Below are 14,285 nucleotides of genomic sequence, written 5' to 3' on the forward strand. Positions count from 1 at the left end.
ACTCAGCCTCACCTGTGAACAAAACCCTTGTAAAGTTCATATGCTTAGCAGCTTGAAAAGCTTCTTTTGATATAATATGAAAGAATGCTGTGTATTTTATTGCCTTTGGGGAAAATAAATACTTGTTAAAATTGATCAGTATTTTTGCATTATAGTTTAAAACATGTCCATAAATTTCAGGTGTCACCCATGTCCATTTTGTTAGTATAACATGCTCTGGTATCTCATTACTTTAAATGATAGCCTTTATTAGTGTCATAGGTTATTTCTGCCATTCATAAATATTTTTAAATTAAAAATTCTAAATTAAACCCATCAACTCCATCTTACCTTAAGACAGAGCAGGATACAAGAAAATTTCACAGTCATAGGTCTTAGACCGAGGTTTTATACTGCAGTTAGGCTGGTGTTGTGTTACATTCTCTCTGGCGGGTTTCCAGATGTTCAGATGTCTGGCTTTTGAGCCAAGGGCAGAGTGAGCAATTACGTACGTCTGAAAATTGGGCTGTCATGCCGTAAAATGATTTAGTGTTCTTTAAACATCTTGAGTGTAATTTATGTAGCATTTGCAGAGTATTTATCATTTGGAAAATATTTAATACTCACATTTATGTGATACTGTTTGGAATACATAGATTAGCAGCCTTCTAGGACTGTAGAGTCTAAGCCTGATAATGTCAAAAGCTCTGAAATGACAGATAATGAACATCCATACAAATAAAAGTATAAAGTAATTTAACACAATCTGATTTCTAAATTCTTCTTTTCTCTCTACGTGGGCTTTTCTTTCAGGTGGATAATATTTGGAACATTTTTAGGTTTTGGCCCCCTCATGCCACATAGTATTCTTCTGGAACAGCAAGTGTTCTCATTTTATGTGTTCTCAGAAAAATCAAACTTCTCTTAGTATAATTTGGAATAGGCAAATCTTGATTGTAATAATCAGATATAGCACAAAGATTTTATTTTAACTTTTGGAACTGGGCATTATGAATACACCCAAAATGTATAATTTTTTTCTTTTTGTTTACTTTTAATTGACAGATAAAAATTGTGTATATGGTGTACAACATAGTGATTTGAAATATATATGCATTGTGGAATGGATAAATCAAAGTAACATACATTACTTCATATATTTATTTGTAATTAGAAGACAAAGTATGCTTTCTTAACAATTTTCAATATGTAATTTTCAAGTACATATAATACTTGTTATTAACTACATCATGTTATAAAATAGATCTCTTGAACTTATTTCTCCTGCGTAACTGAAATTATGTATCCTTTGACCAACATCTGGCAATCCCTTCTCCCCCCTCCCCCACTTCTGGTAACCACCAGGTAGATAGATTAAGACATTGAGGTTTGCTTGTAAATAGATGTTTTCACTGTCCCCAACAGTTTCGTTTTTGGCATTTGTGTAATGCAGTGAATGAGAATATAATCAGTTGAGTTTTTACATTCTTATTTATTATAAGAATTAGGAAAACTTTGGGAGGCCGAGACAGGCAGATCACGAGGTCAGGAGATCGAGACCATCCTGGCTAACACGGTGAAACCCCGTCTCTACAAAAAAAAAAAATACAAAAAACTAGCCAGGCGAGGTGGCGGGCGCCTGTAGTCCCAGCTGCTCGGGAGGCTGAGGCAGGAGAACGGCGTAAACCCGGGAGGCGGAGCTTGCAGTGAGCTGAGATCCAGCCACTGCACTCCAGCCTGGGCAACAGAGCGAGACTCCGTCTCAAAAAAAAAAAAAGAATTAGGAGAAGAAATAGGAATTTGGAAGAATGTAAAGTTTTAAATAACTTTAAAATTATATAAGAAATACAAATATACCTCTATTGTCAGGAAATATAGAAAACCTAAAAATATCCCCTATAGGCTGTGCATGGTGGCTCATGCCTATAATCCCAGCACTTTGGGAGGCCAAGGCAGGAGGGTTGCTTGAGTCCTGGAGTTTAAGTCCCGCCTGGGCAACATAGGGAGATGCTGTCTCTGCGGAAAATAAAACATTAGCCAGGTGTGGTCTGTGCCTGTGGTCCCGGCTTCTTTGGAGTCTGAGGCTGGAGGATCACTTGAGCCTGGGAGGTCAAGGCTTCAGTGAGCCATGATTGTGCCACTGCACTTCAGCCTGGGTGATAGTCTGAAACTTTGGCTCTTAAAAAAAAAAATCCCTTATAATTTTATTGTTCTATGTAAATCACTTGTTTGTGTTTTTAAATCCTTCTGTGTATGTACTTGTATATAAAGATAAAAATAAAGCGCTTAGAAAAAAGCAAAATTGAGTTTACGTTAGCTGTGCTTTTTCCAAGGTTATTTTTAATATATAATATTACTCAAGTGCTTAAGTATTTGAAATAATGGTGTTGCTTTTATATTTTACAGATAAACCACATAATCCTATGGTAAATGCTGGAGCAATTGTTGTGACTTCACTAATAAAGGTAAAATGTTGATGTTGCATTTTAACCTAGTAAACTTTTTTTTTTTAATAGCTAAGGCATAAAGATGAATCTGGGATTATTTATGTAGAATTGTGAAAAATTTTCTCATGGTGTTAAGAAATTGTCTTATGGTATAGAGTTAGGATCTTTATTTCAAAATGAATGATGTAGTCATTTCAAGGCAAAATTAAAAACAGATGACTCATTGTAAATTCCAACAATTATTTACTCTTGACTTGAAGATCTGGAAAATATTTAAAGTCTGCTGAATAAAGGCATAGAGGCTTTTTTTTTTTTTTTTAAGTTTTGGTAATTTTCCTTTCATTTCCTTTTGAGTCTTCTAGAATAAACAGTTATAAGTAGAATTAAAGGCATTTTACTGCATATTTGTTATTAGTATATGTAGGAACAAATGTTCTAGTACTTAAGACAAACTACATTTACCCTCAGATTTTCTCAAGTCTTTGATACTCTCATGAGCTGAAATCACAATTTTTATTGGAACTTGTTTCATTTGGTTTTAATTAAAACAATTAAATAAGGCTTATTCCAATTAAGTTATATTTTCTTATGCTTTGAAATTTGCATTGTGAGGTTTTTTTTTTGTTTGTTTGTTTGTTTTTAGTGTTTGGTTTGCCTTAATAATTGGAAGATCTAGTATTTGAAAATAAGTATTTGCAAATGGTTCTTGTGTAATAGATTTTTAAATCTATCACACGATTTTAGATGTTTCAGATTTTTAATTTCTAATTATAAATTTTATTTATATTTAAATAAATTTTATTTATGTTTGGAACATTTGTATACTTCTTTGGTAAATCTGTGCCTATCTATTCCAAGTTAGAGGAAAGCATACATGGCTTTGTAAATGCTTTACCGTGGATGAGGTACCCCGGTTACATGAAGGATATTTGAGTATAAATTATACCCTTGGCCCAGTTCACAACACTTCATCTAATTTGTATACTAGAAATCCTTTAAGAGTTTTATATCTGTGAGAAAAAGCTTTTAAAATAGAAGGCTAGTATCTTAAGAATCTATGTGTTTACTTGTTACTTCAAGGCAAATTCTTTGAAAGTATTGGCCCATTTGATTCTTATAACTCTAATGAAGTAGATGTTATAGCCAAGTGTTTTTAAAATGTAACTAATTGTAATAGGCTATGGAGAAAGCTGTCAGTTTGAGGTGAAAGAAACTTGACAATGCGATTATTTGCAAGGCACAGTCCCACCTTTAGGTAGCTTATTTCATAGTATGGGATATGCAAAAGTAAATGGATCCTTATAAGAAAATCAATAAATGCTGTGATGAGAGAAAAGCCTCATTAATAATTGCTTAGTTTTGAACAAGTAACTTAAATTAGAAATAAGGAAAGTTACTATAATGCTTGATGAGAAAAACACCAAAATTGTTTCTTCCCAGAAAAATACCCACATACCATAATTTTACGTAAACTTCCAGGTGTTCACTACTATTGGAGGCTGATCCATGGATCCTAGTTTAAGAACTCTTAAACTGGAGAGAAATTAACATACACTACGTATAGTCTCAAAAAGGGGTTTATGTAAATAATTAATAGAAGACTTCCTTAACTGCACATAGTTAAAAATCTTTCATTTAATGATTCATGGGTTTAACAGACTACACCGAAATGCTGCATGTGGGAGTTGCATATCTGGTTATCATATCACACTATCATTTCATTAGTTTCACTTGCCATGTTTAGTCATGAGCCATAAACTATATATTGAGTTACATTTTAGTATGAGCGATTAGAAACAAAGTTAAAAGATGCGTACAACATAAGTGTGGTTCAGTGTTCAACAGTGCAAAAATTTAATTGAGTCATCTTGTACCTACAAATTTGATCAGTAGTTTTCATAAAAATTTAAATCTATTGGCAAAGTTGGAAATGAGGCTTCAGGGTATGGTTTATATTTAAGGTCACTTTCTCCTGAGTTTTTGTTTTGTTTTTAGCATGTGTTTCTCAAGTATTTTTTTTTAAGTGAAGTTCATAACAAATCTTGGAGAGGAAAGCCTGATGTAACCCTATGTAAAATTGAATGCCCCATAATGTGTAATATTTTTTTAGGATCTTTTAGGGAAAGGATTAAATTCATATGAATATCTATAATGTGATCTCTACAAATTGTATGATCACTTTGTATTTATAAATTGGTATTGGTTTGAAATTTAGGTAATAAAACTATAGCCAAAAGGGCTTAAACATTGTCAAACGCAGTTCTCTTACTTTATATAACTGAGGAAACTGAGAACCTGGCAAGGTTGTAACAGCAGTAGAATTGGACTTGAACTAAATCTCCTGATATTCAATTTGCTGTTCATTACAATTCACTCCGCCATATTTAACCTAGGTGTTTGCTATTTCTCTTGATGACATCTTTAATTTTAATTAGCATAGTTATATTGTCCAAAATGCAGAAGTACTATTTTCTTAATTTGAACTAGTTCAAATGATAACAATTTATTGGTTTAAAAGTTGTATCTCATTTGATAGCAAATGTTATGTAGTCATTCTTTGGACATTAGTCAGTAAAGAAACAGGCCCTTTTCCAAGGTGCTTGCATCTGAGTACCCAACGCCACGGATGCTTCACCATGGCTGCTAGAGGTGAATTCTGTTTTTAGCTCTTTTAATGGATGACCTTAAGACTATTTGTGATTTTTTTTTTTCTTTCAAAATTCAAGAATTTATCATGGTGCCATTAAAATCATTTTCTTCATGTTACTCCCCCACCCCAAAATTAAGTAGAGTCTTTAGTAAGACTCTTGATTTCATAATTTTGTAGTGTTGATATTTTTTCCTTGTAGGATTGGTGGTGATCCTCAGGAAATGGGGGAAGAGGCAGAGCAAATGTTCAAAAGGATTAGCAGATTGTGGAAAAAAGGAGAATTTGGACAGAAGGAGCCTGTTGCATAAATTCTTAACTACTAAGCTTATAGGAAAACTACAATATTTAAAATTTTAAACAAAGCTATATAGGTAAATACCTTTTTAAAAACAAATGTAATTTTATACTTAAAATGCACATAATTTTTAAAATCATAAGGGTACTATACTTCCTCTCTTCTCTGTGGTAGCTACTAACTTTAAAGGAATACTTTTTGTTGTAATCTGTTTTATTTGGGGTGGTGATAATGTGTGATTGCTTGATTAAAAGGAAAGAATAAAAATAAATTTGAAAGGAACATTTATTTTTATATGACATAGCAGTATCCTTACTTTTTTTTTTTTTTTGTCTTTTCACTGGTAAAAATTTCACCTAGTTTTAGTTTAAAAGTTACGATCTGGTGATAAGGGTTGGGAGGACAACATGCTGCAAAATAATTGCCACACAATGCTTTTTCATGTTAGAAATAGTAAAAGTTACACTATCTTCTATGTTTTTACTTCTTAGAGTTTTTTGTTTTTTGGTTTTTAGAGACAAGGTGTCTCTCTGTTGCCCAGTCTAAGTGCAGTGATATAGTCATAGCCCACTGTAGCCTCAAACTCCTGGGCTCAAGTGATCCTGCCACCTCAGGCTCCAGAGTAGCTGAGACCACAGGCACATGCCACCATGCAGGGCTAATTCTTTTTTTTTTTTTTTTTTTTTTGGAGACGGAGTCTCGCTCTAGTGCAGTGGCCAGATCTCAGCTCACTGCAACCTCCACCTCCCGGGTTTATGCCATTCTCAGCAGGGCTAATTCTTTATAAAGATGGGGTCTTGCCATGAACTCCTGGCCTAATGTGATCCTCCCAGTTTGGCCTCCCGAAATGCTGGGATGACAGGCGTGAGGCATTCTACTTGGCATGCCTCATTCTAGTGGTAGTTTCCAGTTTTTGTCATTTAAAGAAGCTCAGTTTTCTTTTTAATCAAAAGTATTTTTGAATTTTAAAAATTAGGGTTTTTTTTTCTTTAAATAACTTGTAATCATACTCATTGAAAATCAAGACAAGCTTAGTTAATGTTTATATAATGGTCAATTTGGTCATGTTAGCAATAGCCTGTTAGGTATGCTTGTAAGACATGGTTTGCTTATAAGAGTAGTTTGTGACTCTGAGAGTAATGCATAATGCCTTGGACTGGCAACATTCAGAAGACAGGATTATATTGGTTTATTTACTTCACGTTTATATCAGTTTATGCTTTAGTTTTTTTTAAGTGAAAAGTAGAGCATTTATTGTCAACTAAAAATTGTTCTGTTAACTTTATTTTTAGGGTTAATCTATGAAAATACTAGATCTAGAAAAACATTCTTTTTTACCTGGAGTGTCTTATTTTTTATTTTACTAATACTCTTTAGCTTTAAACCATTTTCAATCATAAGATTAAATTAAGAATATTTCGTAAAATCATTTTTAGTTACCTCTTTTTGCCTCTTCCTTTGTGATGTCTAATTTTTAATTGGCTTGCACCTCCATACTTTATGAATGGAATCAAGTGCGATACTTACAAAATAACTCTGATTGATGCATTGACTTTAAATGAGCCATTTTAGTATTAAATTTATTGACAGATGTCCTTGTTAACAGTGTTTTTCACCTGTGTTGTAAAGTATAATACATGAATCAATTCATAAATATGTTATAAAAAACTGTATAAAAACACTGCAATATAGTTACATTAATTTTTTAATAGATAATGTTAAAACTCAGTGGTGCTTTATCAAATTTTCATTCATATAGTATTTTTCAAAGGAATGTAAATTCTGTAACTTGACAGGCATATTTACAGAAAAATTTGTATAGTTTTTTAGTATCAGGATCTGGTTACCCTTTTCAAACAACCCATATGGGTTTGTTTTTTTTAAATCATTTGGTGAGTGGATTAGAAATTTTGATAAGTATATTCCAATTTGGTTTATTTAAAAAATGTTTCTACTGTTTTTACTACAAATGATTATAACTTTTTAAAAAATAATACAGTATCTAATAATGCTCATACAGTGATCTTCCAACTGGGATAAACATATCTTTGGATTCCATACTTGGAATTCTTTCCAAGGAATACTGGGGAATTGATAGTTTTAAGATAAGTCAGTTTCAAAATCTGTTTCTATATGCACCTTTTAGAAAATTAATCTGCCTTTAGTCCAGGTGTCCTCCTATTTTCCAAAAGAAAGACATAGTTCTCATGTCTTTCAAATTTTAGTACAGTGCACAGCTTCAGGTTGTAAAAACCTCAACCCACCAGCAAAAGAGGATATTTTGAAATATTAGAGTCAGTGTTGTTAAGGAAGGTGAACCATTGTAATGACTGGTAATAAGTCATGTTGTATACTAGGTTGTTTCTAGTTCTTTGGTTTCAACAAAATCGAAAGAGAATCTAAGTAAGTTGTCAGTAAATAAGAGCATTAGCATAATTTTTGAGGATAGAGTACTGTATGACTTTTGGCATGTCATGAGCTGGAGGCATTAACTGAGTAACACTGCTATAATAAAACTTAAAATTTCAGTGTACTTATCTATTATAAGCAAAGTTTCTCAATTCACATGTCTGTAAAAATTAAAAATAGGAAGAGAATTAGTCGTGAGTTCATTCTAGCAATAGAAGATATCCACTGATACATGAACTAAAAATCAATGACTGTTTCAAATGGGAAAGAAAAATGCTCAAAAGGAAAATCTTGCAAATTAGTGTGGGAAATTATTAGCAAATAAATATTTTTCCTTTAATTTTTTATTGTGAAAAAATTCAAACATATATAAAATAGACGAGTATGACCAGCTCTCATATATGCATGCCCAGCTTTTATTTTTGTTAACATCTGTTTCTCCACCCAACTCACCCCACTACTCCATAATGATGAAGATAATGGGTTTTTATCATTTTTAGTTTTGATTTTGCATTGAGGGTGGTTTACTCTCTTTTGTATATATAGGCATGTGCTTTTCCTAAGAACTTTGCAAATAAACTTTTTACTGTAACTTTTTCAGAATTAATGTGACATGTTAATGATTATTAGATCTCATCAATCCTTGGGGTACATGAAGTCTTTCCAAGAGATACACAAGCAGATATATTTTATTGACTTAAGTTAAATGCCATTTCCAGGGTAAATTATATGAACAAATAATAATCAAATGCCTTTACATTTAAATGGGGGAAGTTTTGGGGAGAAACATTCTTTAGTCAGTGCACTTATTCAATACAGGCATACCTCAGAGATATTGCAGATCACCTAACTAAAGTGAAGATTGCAAAAAAGCACGTCATACCAATTTTTTTGTTAACCAATGCATACAAAAGTTGTGTTTATACTATAATCTCGTAAGTGTGCAGTAGTGTTGCATCTAAGAAAAAATACTAGTGTGAATACCTTAAGTAAAAAATATTTTATAGGTAAGAAATGCTAAGGAGCATCTGAGCCTTCAGTGAGTTCTAATCTTTTTGCTGGTGGAAGGTCTTGCCTTGATGTTGATGATTACTGACTGGTAAGGGTGGTGGTTGCTGAAGATTGGGGTGGCTGTGGCAATTTCTTGAAATAAGACAACAATAAAGTTGCCACATCAATTGACTCTTCCTTTGATGAAAGATTTCTCTGTAGCACGCAATGCTCTTTGACAGCATTTTATTCAGAGTAGAACTTCTTTCAAAATTGGAGTCAATCCTCCAAAACCCTGCCGCTGCTTTATGAACTAAGTTTATGGAATGTTCTCAATCCTTTGTTGTATTTCAGTGATACTCAGAGCATCTTTACCAGAGGTAGTTTTCATCTCAAGAAACCACTTTCTTAGTTCACCCATGAGAAGCAACTCCTCATCCGTTCAAGTTTTATCATGAGATTGCAGCAATTCAGTCCTATCTTCAGGCTCTACTTTCAATTCTAGTTCTCTTGATATTTCTATCACATGTGTAGTTACTTCCTCCGCTTGGACTCCTCAGTCATCCATGAGGATTGGAATCAACTTCATTTGAACTCCTGTTAATGTTGATATTTCGACCACCTATGATCATGAAAGTTCTTAATGACATTTAGAATGGTGAATCTTTTCCAGAAGATTTTCCATTTACTTTGCCCAGATCTATCAGACAAATCACTGTTATTGCAGCTATTGCCTTATGAACAGTGTTTCTTAAGGAGTAAGACTTGAAAGTTGAAATTACTCCCTGATCCTGCAGAATGGATGTTTGTTAGCAGGCATGAAAACAACATTATGCTCCTTGTACATCTCTATCAGAACTCTTGGGTGACCAGGTGTGTTGTTAGTGAACAGTAATATTTTGAAAGAAATGTTTCGTTTTTTTTTTTTTCTGGCTGGTCATGGCGGCTCACCCCTGTAATCTCAGCACTTTGGGAGGTTGAGGTAAGAGGATTGCTTGAGCCAAGGAGTTCAAGACCAGTCTGCTCGGTATAGTGAGACTCCCATCTCTATTAAAAAACAAAATCTTTTTTTGAGCCGTAGGTTTCAACAGTGGGCTTAAAATATTCAGTAAACAATGTTGTAAACCGATGTGGTCCAATCCAGGCTTTGTTATAAGCCCAGGCAGGGTAGATTTAGCTTAATTCTTAAGGACTCTAGGATTTTTGGAATGATGAATGAGCATTGGCTTCAACTTAAGGTTACAAGCTGCCTTGGCCCGTAACAAGTCAGGCTGTCCTCTGAAACCAGACATTAACTTCTCCTCTTTGGCTATGAAAGTCGTAGATGTCATCTTTCAATGAAAGGCTGTTTCATCTACATTTAAAATCTGTTGTTAGTGTAGTCACCTTCATCACTGAAGTTAGGTAGATCTTCTGGATAACTTGCTGCACCTTGTGCATCAGCCCTTGCTGTTGTTTCACCTTGTTCTTTTATGTTATGGAGACGGCTTCTTTCCTTAAACCTCATGAATCAACCTCTGCTAGCTGCAAACCCATTTCTGCAGCTTCCTCACTTCTCTCAGCCTTTATAGAATTGAAGAGAGTTAGAGCTTCGTTCTGAATTAGGCCTTGGCCTAAGGGATATTGTAGCTAGTTTGATTTTTTTTTTTTTTAATCTAGGCCACCCAAACTTTCTCCATGTTACTGATTATGCTGTTTTGCTTTCCATCATTCGTGTGTTGACTGAAGTAGCATTTTTAATTTCCTTGAAGAACTTCAAGAAATGCAAAGGAAACTTTGCATTTACAACTTGGCTAACTGTTTGGTGCAAGAGGCTCAACTTTTGGTCTGTTTTGACTTTCAACATGCCTTTCTTACTAAGCTTAATAATCATTCTGGCTTTTTAAAAGTGAGAGTTGTACAACTCTTCCTTTCACTTGAATGTTTAGAGGCCATAGTAGGGGTTATTAATTGGCCTGTTTTCAGTATTGTTGAGTCTCGGAATAGGTGGTCCCAAGAAGAGAGAGAGAGATGGGAATGGACAATCAGTGAAGCAGTCAGAACATATATAACATTTATAGGTTAAGTTTACCATTTTACATGGACATGGCTTGTGGCACCCCAAAACAAGTGTAATAGTAAGCAAAAATGACTGATCACAGATACCCATAAGACATGTAATAATAATTATCAAAATGTGACACAGAGACGTAAAATGAGCACATACTGTTGGAAAAATGGTACCAGTAGATTTACTTGATGCAGAGTTATCACAAACCTTCAATTTCTTAAAAAATGCGTATCTGTGAAACACAACGAAGTGAAGCTCAATAAAATGAGGTATGCCTGTATTTTGTTTTGCTCTATTTACATAATCTGTCTAGAGAATGTTGAGTACCCAAAATGTTATACTGTATAATGCTAGACATTGGTAAATACCAGTTGTTTCTTAAAAACAACGTAAGAGCAAAACTAATTGTGCTTTAATTTAGTAAGTCACAAAATAGACCAATTATGTTACCATAGTCTAAAGTTGAGTGGTTTTTATTTTTGTATGTTAAACATGACAGCCCAATGAAGACAACTTGTAAGAGTTTCGTAGGGTACAGTTTAGGTCACAGAATGAAAGTTCAACATAACGTGTTTATTTTACATTGATTGTTTAACCAGTAATTATCCATATGACATCGCAATGCAAATGCTGACATCCGTTTCCAAAAGAGTTGTTTTTTTGTGCTTTTTCTAAGGTTACAAAGGTTTTTGTGGTTTAAATGTTGTTACATATTTTACAGCATTAGGATCTATGGAATATTTTGACAACTGCAACAGTTCAATGAAGTTGGTAATTTCTTCTTTTAATTATTTTTCATTGAACAGCTTTGGAGTTACATTTCTACATTTTGATTTCTGGTATATAATATAAGGAAAGAAAAAATTATGTCAAAGGATACTTTAGAGAAAATACACAGCTAGTGATTACAATATGGCTGTAACTGAATTATCCTTAATCTTGTTGAAGTTTTGTTAATGCCTAATTTTGATGAAATAGTATGGTGGTCCTTCTAGCTACTGATTGTATAAATGTGATTGCACGTCTTTCTTAAATAAGTTGATTTGTAGGTTTTCACATATTGTCAGCCACACTCTAATCCTCTTGTAAAGAATGAACCTGGCTTTATTCAATTAAATAATTCTCTGGTACAGGTTTTCCTCCCATAATATTTTAAAGTATAATGTTTTGGATTTTTTTGAGGGTAAAGTAAAAAAAAAATGTGTTTTAAAAACTTTAGTTGTCAAATTATTTTATTTTAAGCCTATTTTAGAAATTAGAGATGTATTGTTTCTTTTGGGTGCATATCACCAATTAATACGTTTGATTTCAGATCTACAACTTACTGCTTTGTAAACTTCGCCGAGGTAAAATGAAACCATTTGGCTACTTGAACTGATCTACGTTACATAGGTTTTTCCTATTGACATTTGCAATAGATAACATGTCAGAAATGAAAGTGATGAAACAATACATCTTCCATACTCTGAATTGGCATAATGCTAAATACAATAGAAGCTAATTTTTTAGACTGTGAAATATAATTTTTTTTAGTTCAAATATTATTATAACAAGTGAGAGCTATTAGGAATAGAGCTTTCTCTACAGTAGTAAAATGTAACCAGAATGTTTGCATATACTGGAATTATAAAAGATTAGTTTTGCAGCATAACTCATTTTTCTAACTCTAATATTAAAGGATTTAATAAAATACAAATAGATTTTTCTTAATTGAAATATTTTATATATACTTAATTCTTTTCGAAGGGTGAAACTTTATTTTAAGTTTTTTAAAATATAAGATTAAATAACACATTTTAGCAAAATTATGTACTGTCATAAAAGATAAGGGAATTTCATGGTAACTTGTAGTTAAATTTCTGTAACTTTGGGTTGGGTAAAGATATACTTAAAATAAAGCATTCCCTTTGTAATTCTCATGCATTCTCAACAACATATGGGTATTAAATAACATGTAAAAGAGTTTATATAAATGTTAAATTACTTTAGAACTATTTCTTAGATTTAAAAATACTAATGCAGTATATTATAATGGTAGCTGTTTGAAATTTTGATATTAGCTTGAAACTTAACTGTGGTGGTACCTATATTAACATATTTATGTCTCTTATTTTTTTGCAGCAAGGAGTAAATAATGCTGAAAAATTTGACTATGTAAGTGCAACATGTAATTCACTTTTCATGCCACATTTTCTATATATTTGTTTTTTGATTACTAATTCCTAATTTTGGTTTATAGGTCATGCAGTTTTTGAATAAGATGGCTGGTAATGAATATGTTGGATTCAGTAATGCGACGTGAGTGTTTTAAATGCTGTTTTGTTACATAAAAACACACACTGTATTTAGAATTGATCTGCTCTCTTTTCATTAGAGGGAAATGAATGATTTCTAAATTACCTGACAGAAACACTTAAAAATACTTTAAATAGTTTTGACAAATTTCTTATAGGTAATCATACAATCAGAAGAGACCCCAAGTTTATGTCAAATTACTGGTGCTTATTCAGTTTTATCTTTGCTTATAATACCTGTTTTACCTGTCTTCTATTTCTGTTCCAGGCTATCTGGATTTTTACCCCAATTTTTTATTTTAAAATTTGTCAGTCTATAGAAAAGTTGAAAAAATAAATCTTTTACTTATATTTTACTTATATTTTCTAATATTTTGTCTTACTTGCTTTTTCTCAACCTCTGTCTCTTTAGATAGATAAAAATATGTATGTATACCTCTGCATACAAATATGTAAATATGTATGTACATAGATTTTTTTCCCCCAAACCATTTCAGATTAAGTTGTAGACATTATGATACCTCACCCTTGAATAAGAAAGCACATACAGTCTAAGAATAAGGACATTCTCATGTATAACCACAATATCATTAACACATGTAAGAATATTAATGTTAATTTTAAAATATCATGACATTAATCAATATGTAAATGTCCCCATCTCTTCCCCAAGTGTCTTTTACAACTTTTATTATTATTTTTTAGATTCAGGAACAAATCAAGGTTCTTACATTGTATTTATTACGATGTCTGTTTTGTCTGTTTACTTAGAACAGTTCTGTGCTCTAGATCTTTGCTTTTAAATATTTTTATATGGGCTTTTATTTATTTATTTATTTTTTGAGACAGAGTCTTGCTCTGTCGCTCAAGCTGGAGTGCAGTGTCGTGGTCTCGGCTCACTGCAAGCTCTGCCTCCTGGGTTCACATGTTCTGCCTTGGCCTCCCGAGTAGCTGGGACTACAGATGCCCGCCTCTACGCCCAGCTAATTTTTTTATATTTTTAGTAGAGACGGGGTTTCACCATGTGAACCAGGATGGTCTCAATCTCCTGACCTTGTGATCCGTCCGTCTCAGCCTCCCAAAGTACTACGATTACAGGCATGAGCCACCGCGCCCAGCCATGGGCTTTTATTTTTAAAGAGTGCACGCTGCTTGTTTTATAGACCAGGGG

The 14,285-nt window shown here is 33.0% G+C and overlaps 1 protein-coding gene across 9 annotated transcripts in view; it reads left to right on the plus strand.

The window, feature by feature from the left end:
• The window catches only part of GLS (glutaminase), an 87,222-nt gene that overhangs the window by 29,109 nt on the left and 43,828 nt on the right, over nt 1-14,285 (plus strand). For 3 of the 9 annotated variants that reach the window (XM_005573771.4, XM_005573772.5, XM_005573774.5), the window contains exons 7-9: nt 2,386-2,444; nt 12,942-12,974; nt 13,060-13,118. In XM_005573771.4, coding sequence (XP_005573828.2) covers nt 2,386-2,444; nt 12,942-12,974; nt 13,060-13,118 — 151 coding nt within the window. Of the gene's footprint in view, nt 1-2,385; nt 2,445-5,275; nt 5,448-11,541; nt 11,592-12,132; nt 12,167-12,941; nt 12,975-13,059; nt 13,119-14,285 lie in introns of those variants that run through there. The other 6 variants (XR_012421315.1, XR_012421316.1, XR_012421317.1 and 3 more) reach the window with 5 other exon arrangements.

Source organism: Macaca fascicularis, chromosome 12, assembly GCF_037993035.2.
Source record: "Macaca fascicularis isolate 582-1 chromosome 12, T2T-MFA8v1.1".
In the NCBI taxonomy this organism is placed as follows: Eukaryota; Metazoa; Chordata; class Mammalia; order Primates; family Cercopithecidae; genus Macaca; species Macaca fascicularis.